The sequence below is a fragment of the Megascapheus bottae genome, chromosome 13 (assembly GCF_031878675.1).
Source record: "Megascapheus bottae isolate mThoBot1 chromosome 13, mThoBot2.hap1, whole genome shotgun sequence".
Classification (NCBI taxonomy): domain Eukaryota; kingdom Metazoa; phylum Chordata; class Mammalia; order Rodentia; family Geomyidae; genus Megascapheus; species Megascapheus bottae.
The window spans coordinates 59,811,069-59,828,489 of NC_143521.1; the positions used below are offsets into that span (position 1 = coordinate 59,811,069).

The 17,421-nt window shown below is 66.2% G+C and overlaps 1 protein-coding gene across 3 annotated transcripts; it reads right to left on the reverse strand.

Annotated features, from left to right (window-relative positions):
• Positions 1 to 4,054: 4,054 nt before the first annotated feature.
• Positions 4,055 to 16,910, reverse strand: Fgfr3 (fibroblast growth factor receptor 3). Of its 3 annotated transcripts, none has more exons than XM_090343927.1 (17): positions 16,784 to 16,910; positions 12,383 to 12,652; positions 12,240 to 12,293; positions 10,810 to 10,979; positions 10,546 to 10,669; positions 10,251 to 10,441; positions 8,729 to 8,873; positions 8,191 to 8,381; positions 7,746 to 7,891; positions 7,433 to 7,554; positions 7,248 to 7,358; positions 6,800 to 6,990; positions 6,461 to 6,583; positions 6,311 to 6,381; positions 6,009 to 6,146; positions 5,721 to 5,826; positions 4,055 to 5,592 (listed from the first exon to the last, which is right to left on the reverse strand). In XM_090343927.1, exons 1-17 carry the CDS (start codon positions 16,908 to 16,910, stop codon positions 5,446 to 5,448), a joined length of 2,427 nt encoding a protein of 808 aa, XP_090200053.1. In that variant the 3' UTR covers positions 4,055 to 5,445. The 3 variants fall into 3 exon arrangements, with proteins under 3 accessions (XP_090200053.1, XP_090200055.1, XP_090200054.1); XM_090343929.1 differs by lacking the exon at positions 8,729 to 8,873 and adding an exon at positions 9,539 to 9,689 and having other exon boundaries at positions 7,746 to 7,894; XM_090343928.1 differs by lacking the exon at positions 8,729 to 8,873 and adding an exon at positions 9,539 to 9,689 and having other exon boundaries at positions 10,810 to 10,988; positions 12,237 to 12,293.
• Positions 16,911 to 17,421: the final 511 nt, after the last annotated feature.

The following is a 17,421-nucleotide window of genomic DNA, read 5'->3' on the forward strand; positions in this document are numbered from 1 at the left end:
TTGTGCTGGGTCATGCACCATGCCGGAGGCCAGTGCCGGACCCCGGAGCCGGCTTTGACATCCTGCAGCACCGGGTGCCGGCTCTGGCGTCCCGGCAGCTTGGGACCCGGCCCTGGTCATCATGGCAGCTTCTCTCCTACACCTAAAGTCACTGGATCGTGACCAGGATGCAGCTTCCCTCACGTAACCTCGCCTCCAGTGCTGCTTTTCCTTGGTGTGTTACGGGCTCTTTCAGAACAAAGCTAGCGGCCCCCCTGGAGTGAGGAACTGGTCGTTGGGCCGTGGTGTCCTGGATGGCCTGGCACAGCAGCCTGGGCACAGGCGTGGAGCCTCCACGGGCTGTGTCCAGGCCTCGTTGCCAGGGCCCTGCAGACTTTCTCACTTGACGGAACAGTGTGTGGTTGGGGGCGGGGGGCCGTGGGTGTCCTGGGGCCTCACCACCTTCTCACTCGGCTCTGCCCAACCCCTCTTTCGCCTGGGTCCGTTACCAGCGAAGAGGCTGCAATAGGAAGATCACAAGTTCCAGGCCAGCCTGGGCTATGTGGTTCAATCTGTCTCAAAACAAAACAAAAAATCCCCCAGAAAACAGGAAGCCCGTGCCAGTGGCTTGTGCCTGAAATCCTGTCTACTTGGGGCTCTTGGTTCAAAATCGGCCCAGGCAGCAAATCTGTGAGACCCAAAGGCCAGAAGTAGAGCTATGGCTCAAGTGGTAGAGCCCTGGCCTTGAGGGAAAAAGCTCAGGGACAGTGCCCAGGCCCTGAGTTCACGCCCCAGAATCGGCACTAACAAAAGGAAAAAATGCAAGTCCTTTAGGGCTGTTTCAGACATAGGAGTGTGGATGGCACAGAGGGGCCCCTGGAGTCGCTGCCAGCCAGGACGCCTCCGAAAAACGGCGCCTCCCCAGTTTCCTTCTTTTCTTGGCTATTGAGGTGCTCGGTGTGGTGGCCGCGGGGTCGGAGGCACTGCCACTGAGGAAGCGCAGCTCAGACATCTGTAGTGTCCAGCGCCTCTGCCCCTGCTCCTGGGTCTTGCCCAGTGTCCAGCTGGCTTCTCGTCGAGCGCCAGCTTTGTGGTTGCCAAATGTCCCCACTGAGGAGGTGGTTTCCTGGGGCGCCATGTTGGCTGCTCTTGTCCTCGATGGCTTCCGGGCCCTGCCCACCCTTGGCTCAGCTCCCCATCACCGTCCTCTCGCAGCAGCCCTTGTCCACGCTTGCTCCACAATTGTCCAGAGCCTCCCTCGGGAGCTGTGCCCGTGTCGGGGGAGGCGGACGAGATGGTTCTGGTGAGGGTCTGTGTTACGAAGCTTGGCGGGTGGCTGCCCTGTACCCTAGATGGGCCTGAACAAGGAATGGGGTGTCCGTGCCTCTTGAACTTGAGGCAGGGGTTCCGGCGGGCAGGCGGGGGTCTGGGCTCCACACATGCAGTGCCTTCCCACAGCAGCCCCGACCCAGACCCCGGGCCAGCCGTGCACACGGGTGGCTTGCGGCCCCAGGCCTGGCTCTGCGGGCCTCGCGTGCTTTGCCGAGACAGGCTTGTTTGCTGTCCAGGAGCCAGCGCGTCAAGCCATGTGCCTGCAGCCGCTCAAGGCGGTAGTGGAGTCTTTTGACGTGAGACGTCATTCAGAGACTGAATAACTTGATTTTGTGTGGGGCCATGGGCTCCATGCTGAGTGCTCAGGTTCCACAGGCACCCCTCCTCCCCTCTCCCCTGGGTCTCCCCTGTCCTGCCTCGAGGACACCCTGGTGTTGCCTGGCCTTGGACACCAGGCCGGCTTGCCAGAGCAGGGCCTCCCCCATGTCAGACTGTGTGCCAGTGACTATACGTGGTTGTGTTCTCTAGACGACTCTGTAAGGCGGTGATTTAATAAAGTGCCACTGGGTGACTTGCTGTCCTGCGGTGTTTGTCTAGGTTGGTGGCCTGGGGACCTGTCAGGTGCTTCCCTCTGAAGGCCCGGGAGCCCTAGCAGTTTGGTACCCAGGTTGTGACGACAGAGGCAGGTACTTCCAGGCCATGCCTCTGAGACACACCTGCTCCCCCCCACACACACTGGGCCTGTCCCTGACCCCTAACCCTGGGTGGAGTGATGTGATGACCAAGAGTCATGGAGACACGGGCTCTCCCCACCCTGTAGTTGTCCACAGCAGACCCCAGCCATCCCGCAGATGTGCAGAGGCTTTGTGGGGCAGCCCCCATCCATTTCCTTGTCCACCTCAGTGGACAAAACCCAGGATACTGGCTCATCTCCGGCGGCCTCATCCCTGCATCGGCATTCGTGTTTACAATTGTTCCTTGAGGCCAGATCTGAGCCTCCCTGGGGTGTGTGGCCTGGGTCACTGGGCATGGCCAGAGGGGCCGAGCAAGGGCTCGAGCAGTTGCCTCGTGAGACCTGGGCAAGGAAGGGGCCTGTTCCTGCTCTGGGTTCATTTCTTTCCGTCTCAAGGCCCTACTGGGAAATGCCAGGGCTGGCTGCTAGGGACATGGATGCAAAGCAAGGACAGGCGGCTGCCATGCAGGCGAGCCTTGTGTGCACGGGAAGGCAGGACTAGTGCCAGGGTGGTTTTCTTTTCCCTTTTTGCAGTATTGGAGAGTGCACTCGGCCATGGCCTCGCAGTCACTGGGCCAATGTTCTAGCCCCTCCCGGCTCACACCCCTTCCCCAGCCTCTGGGTGCTGGGCGCTTCTGGGTTGAAGAAAACCGCAGGGCAGCTGGTTACATCTGTTTCTCCCAGGACACAGGAAAAGCAGCTTGCTTACCTGCTTTCTTAGGAAGCTTCAGGAGAGGTTCTGGCCGAGGCCCCAGGAATTCTGGAGGTCACATAGCCCTGGGAGCCACAGCCATTGGCCTTCTTGTCCCCAGTGCTGGCTAGATGACTCTGTGATTGTAAGTGCCAGCACTCATGGCCAGTAGGCAGAGGAGAGCGAGGACCTGAGGGAACGGGGTAGATCTCCCAGGAGGGCCTGGGAGATCACATCATGGCCAAGGAGCCGTTCCTTGCTCTGGCTGGACAGAGCAGGCGCCTGTGGTGTTCGGTCCCTCAGTCCAGGGGGGAGAGAGAGCAAAGAGTCCTGCTCTCATCCCACCGTTGAGGCTGCCTGGGCTTGACAGGACTGTGGCTCGACACGGCACTAGAGGGCACTCCCAGCCCACAGGCTGCCCGCCCCGGCAGAGGTCCAACTGCTGGGGAGAACGCTTCCTTCAACGGAGCCAGCCACTCGCTGCCTCCCGCCCGCCCCCGCTGCTGGCCTCTGCAGTGCACACCTGGCTGCTCGACGGGATCTGCATGGTGCTGCCCCATGGGTCCCACATGGGGTTGAGGTGTCAGGGAGGAGAACCAGCCAGCCTGGGGCTGCCCACCCTGGAGGGGCCTGTGCTGGAGCGCCAGATGTCCACAACCAAAGCCCTGGCCGCCCTACCCATCCAGAAAGTCTCCTTCCCTGGAAAGGGGGCTCCCTATAGGCGAGGGTGAGACAGGAGGAAGACAAGTGGGGGCACCTGGCTGAGCCTTCCAGGAAGCCTTCCAGACTTACTACCTGCGCCACAACCCACCGTCCTGCCATTGTCCTCCCTGCCAGACCTGGAAGCTCCAAGTCCTGCACGTCTGCGTCTGCCGACACAGATGTCACTCTGGGACACGGTGGAGCCAGTCTTGGGCAGGGGAGCTGGCCAGGAGCAGGCCTGGGCCTACCTGCTGCCACTCCTTATGGGGATTCAACTCTCTCCCCTCCCCAGAGGCTGGGTGCTCCATAAGAGAGGGGCCTGGGCATGAGCCCCAAGACCCACAGGGCCCAAGGAGCTGGGCAGACTCAGGGCACTTCTGCACACAGCAGGCCCCTCCGCAGACCAGACTCCCTGTCCTTGGGGCCCCAGGCCCCACCCTTGCTGACATGGGCCCCCCAGTACCACCCCTACACTCTGGACTCTGCAGAAGCATGCGGGCAGGCATGCTCCGGGCAGGGCTCAGCTCCTCCGTCTGGGGCCATGGCAGCTCCCGTGACTTCACTGACGCCGAGTGCTGGAAACCAGAAAGAAGGCGAAGGCAGGCAGGGTTCAGAACCAGTCATCGCTTTATTTTTTGGAAAGTACACAGGCTGGGTTAACAAAAACCACGTCTCCCATGTGGGTGGACAGACAATGCAGCTGGGCAGGAAGAGCTGCCCTGGCCACGCCCTGGCTGACGAGCAGGAGGTGGCCAGGCCCCCGAGCGTGGGGCCCATTAACAGTACAAAAAGTCACAAAACTGAATTCATGGCCTTCTCTCCCTAGCTTTGCAAGGTAGCAGTCCAGGCTATTAAAGTCTAGAAGGATTGCGTAAGAAGTGTTAAGTCTACAGCAAATACATCTTGTAAAAACTCAATAAATTATATATATAGATATATATAAACTTGTAACATCTAATAACATCTGCGCCTGCGTGCAGGGCCGGCACCTGCCTGGAACACGCCATAATTAGAAGAATCTGTAGGAAAATACCAGCTCACTTTTAAGTTAAAAAAAAGAAATATCACCTAAAGAAAGATCCTATAGAAGTCCCCTGCAAAAGAGGGCCAAAGGAAGAGGAGAAATGCTCCCTGGAACCCCTCTAACTACGAGGCCCTGGAGTGGGCTGGACGTACGCTCTAGGCAAGCCCTCCAAATGCAGGCGCGAACCTCAGGGGTTAATAAGTTAACATTTAAATCTCTCCGTCATGTGGCTGGCTAAATACTATGAATGTGGGGTGGGGCTGATAAATAGCTTTACAAATATACAGGTCCAGGTACAATTTTTAAAACAAAACTGTGGCACCAGAAATGCCCCCTGCCCCTCTTCTTAGCTTTGTCTCTCACCAGCGAGTCCCCTGTGGGGCCCAGCTCTCTCGGATCTCGGCCTGCTCCTCTTCCATATAGATATTATTTTATATATATATGTGTATGTATGTATATATCCTATACACAACATCTATTTATAGAATGTACACTCGCTTCTGGAATAAACCTTTCAGGCAGAAGATAAAGGCTCCCTCCAGGTACCCGTAATTTCAGTCTCTGAGGGGCAGGGTGGGAAGAGGGGAGGCCGGGAGGTGTGTCCTGAGACTCACCTCCTGGCCCAGGTGCTGCGTGCAGGGGGGAGGCTCCCCGCAGGGCCTCCCTACAGGCTCAGCTTAGGGCCCTGCAAGGCCCGGGTTCACCTTGGATACAGATCCCGGCCCTCCCTAGGGAGGGCAGGAAGGCGAGGTCCCCAAGGATGGCATGTTCTGTTTGGCGCCCCTCAGATTCGGGCCCCTGGGGCTCGTGGCACTGGGCAGCAGCAGAGCTCCGGGGGATTTTGCACCCAGCGCCAGAAGACCACACACAAGCCCAGGCCTGGAGCCCTGCCTGCCCTGCCCGCGTGTGCCAGGCTCGGGCCAGCGGCCAGTGCACGCCAGCAGCCTTTCACAGGGGTGGGGCTCGGCCTGCAGGGCCAGCCCTTCACGTCCGAGGGCCACCAGTGCTGGGCGGGGCTGGGGACAGCAGGTCGTGGGTGAAGACAGAGTCATCTCCCGAGGAGCTGGAGCTGGGGGTGTCCTGGCCGCCCGGCGAATACTGCTCAAAGGGCACTGACAGGTCCAGGTACTCCTGCGGGCAGGGGGGCGGCTGAGGGCCAGGCAGGGCTGGGCTGGCCCTGAGGGCCTGCTCCCCCCAGGGATGCCAGGGCCGCCTCGGGCGGGGGGACCCTGGGAGCACAATGGGGCTGCCACACTCACGTCGGTGGAGGTGGCGGTGAGGATGCGGTCGAGATCCTCCACCAGCTGCTTGAAGGTGGGCCTCTGCGAGGGCACGGCGTGCCAGCACTCACGCATGAGCATGTACCTGGGCGGGAGGGCTCAGCTCCACCCGCTGTCTGCGCCCCACCGTCCAGCGGGCAGCCCAGGCTGCTGCCCCCGACCCCATCCCTTCTGCTGGGTCCACCAGGGAGCAGGGGGCAGGGGCAGGGGCAGGGGGCAGGGGACAGGAGGAAGGCAGGGGACAGGGGCACTTGGGGCTCTGCTCACAGGTCGTGTGTGCAGTTGGCCGGCTTGTCCATGCGGTGACCTTCCTTCAGCAGCTTGAACAGCTGCTCCACGGGGACCCCGGGGTAGGGCGAGCCGCCCAGCGTGAAAATCTCCCACAGCAGAACCCCAAACGACCAGCTGCAGCACACAGGCAAGGCTCGGCTGGCACCCGCACGCTGGCTCCCCGGCCCACTCCAGCTCGTCCCCTTGTGGAGTGGACCCGGGAGGGGTGGGGTGGGGAGGCCGTGGGCCGGGAGCACGGGGACGGGGGGCACCGCCAAAGCCCCACGTGGCACACGTACACATCGCTCTGGTGGGTGTAGACTCTGTCAAACAGCGCCTCTGGTGCCATCCACTTGACAGGCAGCCGGCCCTGCGGGTGACAGCGGGACTGGTGGGTGGCCCTGTCCCCCCGCTGACCCGAGTCCCCTCCGCCCCAGGCCCCGGCGCACGTTGGTGGTCTTCTTGTAGTAGTCCAGGTTGTGCACATCCCGGGCCAGGCCGAAGTCTGCGATCTTCATCACGTGGTCCTCGGTCACCAGCACGTTCCGGGCTGCCAGGTCCCTGTGGATGCACTGCAGCGCAGCGCAGGGCAGAGCCACCACTGGGTCTGCTGCTCTGGGTGGGGCCTCAGCCCCCCGCCCAGCTCAGCCCCCCAGCTCAGCACCCCCTCCCCCGCCTGCCCCCAGCCCAGCCCCCCAGCTCAGCACCCCCTCCCCCGCCCCCGCCTGCCCCCAGCCCAGCCCCCCAGCTCAGCACCCCCTCCCCCGCCTGCCCCCAGCCCAGCCCACCTTCTGGGAGGCCAGGTATTCCATGCCCCGGGCCACCTGGTAGGCACAGGACACCAGGTCCTTGAAGGTGAGCTGTTCCTCAGGGAGCCGGCAGGCGTCGAACGAGTAGTCCAGGCCGGGGGGCCGCCGTGCCCGCAGGAACTCGCGCAGGTTGCCCTTGGCGGCGTACTCCACCAGCACGTACAGGGGCCCTGGGGACGGGCACTGTGTCTGGAGCCACCGACACCTACCCCCACCCCCGCGTGCAGCCCCCACCCCCCCACCCCACCCCGCAGACACCCACCCCCACCCCCGCGTGCAGCCCCGAGACACCTACCGCCCCCCCACCCCACCCCACCCCGCAGACACCTACCGCTCCCCCCACCCCACCCCGCAGACATCCACCCCCACCCCGCGTGCAGCCTCCAGACACCCACCCCCACCCCGCGTGCGGCCCCGAGACACCCACCGCCCCGCGTGCAGGCCCCCAGGAGGTTGATGATGTTCTTGTGCCGGCCGATCATCTTCATCATCTCCATCTCGGACACCAGGTCTGACAGGTCCTTGTCGGTAGCGTCATCTGTGGCGGCAGAGGCTGGGCGTCAGCCACGAGCCCTGCGGCCACGCAGGCGTCCCGCGCCGGCTCCCACTCACCCTTCAGCATCTTCACGGCCACGGTGACGGGCTTGGCCGCGCGGTCCTTGTCGATGCCGACGGCCTCTGCCATGACCACCTGCCCGAAGCAGCCTTCCCCGAGGGGCTTGCCGAGGGTCAGCCTGGGACGGGGCAGCGGCTGAGCACCAGGCCCGCCCCGCACCCTGGCTCACAAGGAAGCCCCAAGAGGGGTCCTGGACCTGCTGTCGGCACCGTGTCACGTGGAACCGTGCCACGTCTCCCCGGGCCCTCAGCCCTGCCCAGCTCCCCCGGCGTGGTCCCCCAGGCCTCTTCCTCCCAGGGCCTCACTCACTGGGCCCGGGACAGCTCCCACTTGGGGTCGGCAGGCAGCTCCAGCTCAGAGACGTGGGCCAGCGCGGGGCCTTCTCCAGAGGACAGCCGGGCGATGCGGACCAGGGGGGTGTTGGAGTTCATGGATGAGCTAGACTCCAAGGACACCTGCTTGGGTCGGCAGGGACAGGTTGGTGCCACACAACGGGGGCAGAGTGGGGTAACCCCGGGGTGGGGCGAGGCAGGACGTGAGCCTGCCCGGCGTCACTGAGGCCGCGTGTGGAAAACAGACACTGGGCAGCAGAGAAACACACCTCTGGCCGCGCCCTGGCCCTGGGTTCCATGGACCCTCCCTCAACCGGAAGGACCCGAGGCAAGATGAGCTGGGAGGGAGGGAGGGAGGGAGGGAGGGAGGGAGGCTGGGCGGGCGGGCGGCCACTGGAAACCTGGTATCTACTTTCTGTTACCTGTCGCTTGAGCGGGAAGCGGGCCACCTTGTGCACGGCTGGGGAGCCGAGGCCTTTCTTGGGGGGACTGCGCAGGCGGCAGAGCGTCACAGCCACCACCAGCAGGATGAAGAGGAAGAAGCCCGCCCCGTAGCTGAGGACACCCGCGTACACGCTGCCCGCCTCGTCAACCTCTGCCAGCTCCTCCTCCGCTGCAAAGACACGCTTGTTGGGGCCCGGGGGAGTCCCCCATGGGTGGACTGTGGACTGGCTCAGTGCCAGTCCACCAACAGTGGGGAAGAGCCAGAGCCAGGCGAGAAGGAGCCAGCAGAGTCAGCAGCACCCAGACCAACGCCCAAGTGCCAGGAGATGCCAGAGCCGCAGGGTAAGGCCGTGGGGCCTGCTCGGAGGGGAGAGGAAGGCCCCGCAGGACCAGGCTGGGGCCAGCTTTGTCCCCACAGCAGTCAGAAGGCCGCGGTGAGGGACCCGGGCCTAGGGCCACCCTGGCAGCTCAGGCAGCTCCCGGGCCAGTGCCAGCAGCAGGAGCAGAAGCCAGTACCTGGCAGCACCACCAGCCACGCAGAGTGATGGGAAAAGCCAATAGAATTGCCCGCCAGGCAGGTGTACTCCCCCGCATCCTCAAAGGTGACATTGTGCAAGGACAGAACCTCTAGCTCCTTGTCGGTGGTGTTAGCGCCCGCAGTCTACAAAGAGAGAACAGAGCGAGATAGGCGCGAGCCAGCTCCCGGGGGCACCACGGCCCGGTCCACACCGACAGGATCCAGCCAGGCTGCAAAGAAAACGCCGCCACCACCGCCGCCTCGGCCGCCACCACCACGGGCCCTGCCGTGACCACTGCCCCAGTGGGCCCCGCCTCGTGCGTGGGCCCCAGCCTGAAGCCAGTCCCTCCACCGGCGAGTCCTCTGTCCCGGGTGAGCGTGAGGCCTGCAGGCAGCACAGAACCGCGCAGATGGCAGCATGCAGGGCTGAGGCCATGTGGAGGTGGCAGGCAGGGTTAGTACAGAGCAGGGGCTGAGGGAGGACGAGGGCGGGGAGACGGCGGGAGGTGAGCAGGGAGTGGAGTCTGTGGCAGAGCAGGCGTGGAAAGTGGATGCTCAGACAGTGCGGGGCTCGGCCCCTCGCAGGCTCCCAGGGCCTCATGGGTATGCACGTGAGGTGAGGAGGGGTGGGCACGGCCCCGGGGTCCGAAGCAGGCAGCCACCGTGGTGGCCAGGGCTCTCAGAGGAGGAGCAGGAGTCACGGGTGGGAGCGAGCAGGACCGGGCGTGCAGGGCATGCAGGCAGGCACACGGCCGGGGCGTTGGAGCTGGAGCTCGGCGTGCCAAGCAGGCATGGGACAGAGTCGTTACCTGCGTGGGGCCCGTGAACGCGCAGCCAAAAGGCCTTCTCAGACACGCCTATGAAATTGGTGGCCCGACAGAGGTACTCGCCCCCGTCCGGCTCCGACACATTGGCCAGGCGGAGGCGCGCGTCCGCCTCCACATTCTCACTGATCCAGGACTGCGGGGGACAAGAGACCTGGCTCAGGCATGCCCTCGAGCCAGCCGTGGCGGGGGGGCCCCAAGGGTGGGGCGGGGCAGGGGGGGCTGGGCACCGGGGCACGGGGCGGCGGGCGTGGCTTCACGACCAGTCCTGCGGCAGCCCTGGGCCCCACGCCGGAGGCCTGAGGGGGGCAGTGGTGGTGGCATGGCGCAGGGCTTTGGCGGGGGGCTCCCGTGCCTGCCTCGGTGCCGGTCCCTGCCACCTGACCGCCTCGTCTCTGCTTTCCGTGTCCCAGCTGTCCCAACTCAAGATGCCTCCGGAGGCCGTGGAACCCAGCCGCCGGCAGAGAGCCGATTCCACCCAGGGCCCGCCTCGGAGCTCCAGCCCACCCGGGCCTCCGCAGGCCCTGGTCCCGCTGCAGGCTGCAGAAGATGGAGACCCACCTCCAGGGCAAAGAGGGAAGCGTGGCCTACCTCAAGAGGCCCCGAGCAGGGGTGCGAGGAGGAGCCGGAGCTCGGCTCCCCCCGGGCCCCCCGGACCCTGCCCCACCCGTGGCCCCCGCCCCGCCGCGGCGCTCACCTTCAGCACGGTGACGTAGGGTGTGCCGTCCGGGCCCACCTTGCTGCCATTCACCTCCACGTGCTTCAGCCACTGGATGTGGGGCTGGGCGTCGCTGTACACCTTGCAGTGGAACTCCACGTCGCTGCCCAGCACGGCTGTCTGGTTGGCCGGCAGCCCGGCCTGCAGGATGGGCCGGTGCGGGGAACGCTCTGCGGGAGCATTGGGTCAGCTGCGGCCGCAGGCTCCCCCCCCCCCCCCCGCCCCGGCCCTCCCCGCCCGCTCGCGGGCCTGGTTGGTGCTGCGCTCAGCTCACCCAGCACATCCAGCATGTACGTCTGCCGGATGCTGCCGAACTTGTTCTCCACCACACAGGTGTAGTTGCCGCGGTCGGAGGGGACCACGCTCTCCATGACCAGGCTCCACTGCTGGTGCCGCAGCTGCGGAGAGGGGGGGTCAGGTGAGCCCTGCTCTCCCTGCCCCCACCCCCGCCCTCCCTGCCCCTGGTCTCCCCACCCCTCCCTGCCCCGGCCCTCCCCACCCTTCCAGGCCCCTCCCCTCCCCACTCCTGCCCACCTACCTTGATGCCCCCTATGCGATGCTCCCCGCGGAACTCCTTCCCGTTCTTCAGCCAGGAGATGGAAGGCACGGGGTTGCCGGCGGCCGGGCAGCGGAAGCGCACGGTGTTGGCCGCAGGCACGGCCAGCAGCTTCTTGTCCATCCGCTCAGGCCGGGTCCAGTACGGGGCCCCTGGGGAGGGGGTGTGCGTGAAGGAATTGGGGGGACCGCTGCCCTTCCCAGACCTCTGTCCCACACCCAGGACTGCCCCACTCCCAAGAGCTGGGCCTTGTCAGGGTGCCTTGCCCGGGACTGGGCGTCCTGCAGCCCCTCCCAGGGGGGCTGGAGCAGTCCAACACGGCAGCCTCGGAGGCGCCCTCTGCAGGGCCCCGGGTTCGGCTGGCACTGCAGGGAGAGCTGCCGGGCATTCTGCCTGCTCCTGGGCTGGGAGACTGGAGGCAGCAGCAGCTCCTGACCTCTGAGTTGCACCCCAGGGGGGTGTGAACACAGCCCCCCACACACACACGCTGGAAGCTGCAGTGACTCTAGGCTGCTCCCTAGCAGCCAGGACCTGACAGGCCGCAAGTGACCCAGCTCAAGTCCAGTACTGTCTGCAAGGCCAGCGAGCAGAGGTGGCCATCGGGGCCCAGGGGCTCCTCGGCCTGTGTGGCTGGGCGCTGGGGCTGTGGGCAGCTGAGCTGAGCCTTTTGCTCTGAACATACTGACAGCCATGGGAAAGGAAAACGAGAAGCCCGGCAGCAGCTCAGGACGGGAGCCTGGCCCGGGCTCCCCGTCCAGGCCTCCGACAGCTCAGGACGGGAGCCTGGCCTGGGCTCCCCGTCCAGGCCGCCAGCAGCAGCTCAGGACGGGAGCCTGGCCCGGGCTCCCCGTCCAGGCCTCCGACAGCTCAGGACGGGAGCCTGGCCTGGGCTCCCCGTCCAGGCCTCCGACAGCTCAGGACGGGAGCCTGGCCCGGGCTCCCCGTCCAGGCCGCCAGCAGCAGCTCAGGCCTCTGGGGCTCGGTTCCTGTCTCTCCACACATCACCCCAGCTATTCTTCTTGGCCCCTGAGCTGGCTCACTGAGCCCCATGCACCACAGACGCCCAGCTGCGAGCACCACCCCATGTCCACCACATGCTCCGTCTCAGCACCTCAAACTCAGCTGCCCCAGAGCCAGAACCCCACTGCACTGGCCCATCCACAGCCACAAAGCCCACCGAGCCAGGACACGGCGCCTGGCGTCCTTCCCTGATCGTTCCTCCACGCCAGCTGCCCAGCCTGCTGGAGCAGCTCCCTGGCACCTCAGGTCCTGTCCCTGACAGCCCCTTCCCAGAGGCCGCACCAGGGTCCCGAAGGCCGGCCTGGCTGCCTCTGGGCCCGTGGGGCCTCCCAGCTCCAGCAGGCAAAGGCACGCGCCCCGCCCCACCCACACGGGGCTCTGCCCGCTCTCACCGGTGTCTTCGGCCACGTCTTCCCCATCTTCGTCATCTCCGGAGGATGGAGTATCTACAAGGCAGGTGTGTTTGTGACCCCGGGGTAGTTCCTGAGCCTGGGGTCCGCCTAGCCTCTCCCGGGCTGCGCTGTGGGGGGGTTACCTGTCACGCGCACGCTGAAGCGGCACAGCACGCGCTGTGTGAGCTGCTGCTGGCAGCTGTAGGCCCCGGCGTCCTCCTGGGAGGCATTCAGCACCTGCAGCCGTTGCGTCCCCACCAAGACTCGCTGGGAAGACACCAGCCCCGCGCCGTCCTTGACCCAGACCGTGGGGCCCACGGGCCCCCCCGCAGGGGCCTGGCAGCTCAGCTCCACCGCGTCACCGATGCCGAAGGTCACCTGCTCCTGCTGGTCAGGCTCTGGCCCAGGGACCTCTGCAGGTGACATGGGCAGCCGTGAGTCAAGCACCCGGCTCTCAGCACCCCACTCTGCAGACACACGCGGGGCCCAGCAGGTCCGTGAGGAAGGGCCTGCCCCCGGAACACGGGCCCCCAGATGCCGCTCAAACTGAGGCTGGGAAAGGGGGGCCGACCCGAGGGCGGAGGCCGTGGTCTTGTCCCACACTGCCTGAGGCCTTCACTGGGCTCCTAAGTGTGAAAGCCAGGACCCACCATCAAAACGCGACCACGCGCTGGGCACGGGACGCCGGGCGCTGAGACCCGAGAACAGTCCAGGCCACATCCAAGAGACGCTTAGCTCGAACTGCCACCAAAAGGCCAGAAGTAGAGCTGTGGCAGCATGCCAGACCCAAGCAGAGTGAAAAAGCTGAGGACAGCGCCCGGGGCCCTGAGTTCAAGCCCACAGAATGGGCTTGCACAGCTGTGGGTGGCACAGTGGGTTTGCTTGTAGCACTGCCCCCTACTCCCAGTTACAAAGTATTCTTCTCTTGACTTTTTCACTTGGGAATGTAAAAAAAAAAGAAAAGAAAAAAACTGCATCTCAGATCACAGGTGGGTCCCATCTTCCTGACCTCTGGCTCAGGAAGCAGAGGCAGAGTGGAGGGAGGGCCCGCTCTCAGCACCTCATCTCTTCATTTAGGGGGGATACAAAGGAGAAAGAGGCCAGTCAACAAGGTGAGAAAACTGGCATTTATGGTTGCTGTGTGGTGCCCAGACAGGGTCTGCAAGGAGGAGTCCTCTGTGCAGCCTTTGTGCCAGCTCCACAACACACACAAGACCAACGGGCTGAAGGCCCCGACAGGGTCACAAAAAGCCAAGTGAGCTCACGGGGCGGCGAGGTGCTGGGGACCCCACCTTCCCTTCCCAGAAGCCCTCAGTGCCCAGGTACCAAGTGAGCAAGTGAGAGCCAGAGCCACAGGGCCTCAACCTGAGGGCTGGGAAGCTGGGACAGATGCAGGCGGTCTCTGACCTCTGCCCTGCCTAGGAGCTGCCCAGCTCCCCGGACCTGGGACCCAGGGCCCTGCACCAACAGAGCTGACCACTATCCAGGCCTTCTTGCCAGGAGCAGTGTCAGGCCTGGGGTTGCTGGGCTTAGGGCCCGGGACATGGGTGGGTGGTCCTGCTGGGCAGACCTCCTTCCCACACCCAGCTGGCCCGGCTGCCCCATCACTTGTCATTCTGCCGACGCCTGGCCTAGATTCGAAGCCCAGCTGCCTACGCTGGCTCTCTGGCCAGGCCCAATTCTGTCCCTCCCAAATACGCCAGCCCAGTGCCTGCCATTCAGAAGGTCTGCCCTTGTCCACAGGGCAGCCCTTGAGGGCTTACATTTGAAGGTAGCCAGGGCTCAGAACATGGCCCTGGGCGGCCCCCACTCAGAGGGGCTCCTGGCCTCCCCTCCAGCTCTTCAATCCTGGCTACTATGTTCTGTGGGGACCACCCAGTACTAGGAACTGCCTGAGAACCCCCACCCCCAAAGCCAGGAAAGGCCAGACCAGTCATGGTAGCCTCAGCTCCAGGCCCCGGCCCAAAAGCAACAGCCTGTTGGTTCCGGTTGGTCTGGGCAGGGACGAGAGGTCAAGCCATCACACAAGTCTTTGCTTCAGTCTGGTCCAGTGGCGGGGAAGGCACACAGCAGCCCAAGCCGAGAGCCTGGCAGGGTCTGACTGGAGAGAACGGGGGCCCTCACTGACCGGCCCCAGTCAAGGGTCAAGGGCTGACCCTCGACCTGTCCTCCCACCCTGCCCGCCAGGCACCAGCAGAGGTCAGAGATGCCTGGACTTTGTGTGGCCTCGTGGGGGTGGGGGTGGTGATCGCTTCTTGGGATTCCATCCCAGAGCTGAGAGGCCTGGGGGAGGTGGAAGAGAGCTGGGACACGGAAGGAAGAAGTATCTGGGCCCTGCTTGAGCAGGCACTAAGGGGGCCAGTCCTGCCCCCCGGAGAGGTGAGAGCAGCGCTCCTCAGGGCCTCGGCCCCGGGGCGTCCTGTCTTCAGGGAGGGAACTGCCCCAGTGTCCCTGGCCCCCCTGAGCAGAGAGGGACCAGGTGCCACGGGTCATCAGCAGCACACTTTGCACTGGCAAAGAAAGGGGTACTATGCGCTGAGAGGATGGTGCTGGGCCTGGGGTCAGTTCTCCTAGAAGACACTCAGGAGGTCTGGGGTCCAGAAAGACCACCTCACTTGGGAAGGAGAGGCGGGGCAGACTTCAGTGTGCAGGGGTGAGGTGTGTCTCTGCCCCAGGGCCTTCTGTAGGAGACAGACGTCTGTCGCGGAGAGGACTGCAGGCCTGGCCCAGGGCACGTGGCTCTGGGTCACTACGGTCCAGGCTCCAGGGCTGTCAACTACCTATGCAACTCAGAACGAGCGCCAGATCTAGACTCAAGTGTCTGGGAACGTGGGGGCTGGGAAAGGGGGCTTGGCGGTAGAGCGCTGGCCTAGCATGCAGGAAGCCCTGGGTTCGATGACTCAGTACCACGGACACAGAAAAAGGCTGGACATGGCCCGGTGGCTTGAGTGGTAGAGAGCCAGCCTTGGGGAAGAGCAGCTCAGGGACAGTGACCAGGCCTTGCACACCCCAGGAATGGTGAGAGACAGAGATGGGGGGCGGGGTGGAGAAGCTGGGCTCAGGGAACAGAGCACTCTGGTTTTGATCAGGCCACACTCCACAGGCAGGGTGTGGGAAGCGTTTGCCAGGTGAGTGGCTAACACAGCCTAAGCGAGGCCTGGAGCAACATTACAGGGTCGGGCCTTCCTGCATTTCCACCTCCCCCTACCAGAAGACATTCCAGAGGCGAGTTTCCTAACAAAATGGGGGGGGGTGGATCTGGGGGGGGGGTGGATCTGGAGGCCAGCAAGCCTAATGAGGGCTTAGGGGATCAACAGGCCTAACCTCCAAACGACCGACCATCATCAGCGTCCCGCCCCAGGTAAGGAGTCAGGAGACAGCCAGGCCTGGCAGCCGGCTCCAGAGCAGACGGCTAGCTCTCACAGCAAGGTTCCCTGGTAAACGTCCCTGCCCATTGCCGGGCCCCGCTTCCTAAGACCCCTTGCCCTCTCCAACATCTGCCCCAGGACCAAACTACAGCTGCCTCCTCGAGCCCGGCAGCCCCTGGAGACCTGCGAGAGGCCCGGGGTCTGCAGTCCAGTCCCCAGGGAGACGTGGAGAGGCGGAGGGGCTCCCGGGCTCAGCGGAGGTTAATGAACCACTCGGAGGCCGGCAGGGCTCAAAGTCCAGCCCTGCCCCGGAGCGGGTGAGGGCCGGGAGGCCGCAGCCAAGCCCCGGGAGGGGACTGCCCGGCCTCCCCGTTCTCCTCTGTGTGGGGGAGCCCAGCCCCCAGGGCTGCCCCTGCCCCCTACAAGTGAAGCAGGGGCAGCGGCTGCTCCCGTCGGCTCGGGCGGGGGGCGGGAGCGGGTCACCGGCTGGCCGGGCCGCTCCGGGGACGGCGCCGACCAGGCCCTCGGCAGCTTCCACGAGGGCCCGGCCATCTCGTTGAGGAGCCGCATTAAGTTCGTGGACCCATCCACTCCCCGCCTGCGTCGGGGAGCCGGGGGGCGCGGGCGGGGGGTCCCAGGGCTCCGGGCGGGCGCGGGCTCCCGTCCCCGTCCCCGCCGCCCCCGTCCCCGTCCCCGCCGCCCCCGCCCCCGTCCCCGCCGCCCCCGCCGCCCCCCGGGCCGCTGACCTCGGGCGGCCCCTGTCACGCCGCTGAATGACACGCGCATTCAGGCGTCGGGCCACTTTCATTCATAAAAAAATGACATTGTTCGGGCGCCGCGGCCGCCGCTGGAGAAGGGGCTGGGGAGGGGCGCCGCCATCTGCCCGGCCGCCCTCGGCTCGCACCTCCCCGCCGGGCACAAAGGGCGGCTGTGGGCCGGGGCCGGGCGGGGCCGCGCGCCCGGGGAGGCTCCGCGCCCGGGGAGGCTCCGCGCCGGCCGCTGGGCCGCCCGCCCGCCGCCCCGCCGCCCGCCGCCCGCCGCCCGCCGCCCGCCGCCCCGCCGCCCGCGCCGCCCGCGCAGACCCTGTCACCCGGGCCCGCGGCCATCGGGACCCGCAGGCTTCGAGCCGGCGCCTCCCGTCCGCCCTCCACGCCGCCCGGGCCGGGCGCTCCTTACCTGCCGCGCTCCGCACCACGCGCCGCTCCGCGCCGGGACGCTCAGCGACGACGACGACGACGACGCCGGCCGCCACGGCCACGGCCACGGCCACGCAGAGCGCCAGGGCGCGGGCCGCGGCGCCCATGGCTGGCGGGGCCGCGGCGTCCTCAGGCGGCGCGCGCGGGCATGCTGCGCCCCGCCGGGCGTCTGCGGGAGGGGCGCGCGTCAGCGGGGCGGCCGAGGGCGCGCAGCCGGGCCCGACCCCCGCCCGCCGCCGCCGCCGCCGCCGCCCAGGGCTCCGGGCCGCCTGGCGCCGGCCGCCGCCGCCCCGCCGCGGGCCCCCCCGCCGCCCGCCCGCCCGCCCCGGCGGCGCGGAGCCTCCCAGGGCGGCGGCGGCCGGCTCTGCCGAGCGGGAAGCCCGCGCCGGGCCGGGCCCCGCCGCAGCGCCGCCGGAGCGAGCCCGCCGCGCCCCCGGCCCCTCTTGGCGCCCGCCGAGTCCCCGCGCCCACCTGGCCTGGCTCTCTACCGCGGCGCCCGCCGTGCGCCCCGTCCCCGCGGCCGTGCGCCCGCCCGAGCGCCCGAGCCCGACCGCGCGGCGCCCGCTTCCCGCGCCACCGCCGCCGCCACCACCACCGCGCACTGATCCCGGGCTGCCG

Coding starts and splice junctions, on each gene's coding strand:
- Fgfr3 (XM_090343928.1), bottom strand. CDS start 16,910: ATGGGCGCCGCGGCCCGCGCCCTGGCGCTCTGCGTGGCCGTGGCCGTG. Junction 12,294..12,382: donor CTTCAGCGTGCGCGTGACAG/GTAACCCCCCCA, acceptor CCTGCCTTGTAG/ATACTCCATCCTCCGGAGAT. Junction 10,989..12,236: donor CGTGGCCGAAGACACCGGTG/AGAGCGGGCAGA, acceptor TCACGCACACCC/CCTCCCCAGGGGCCCCGTAC.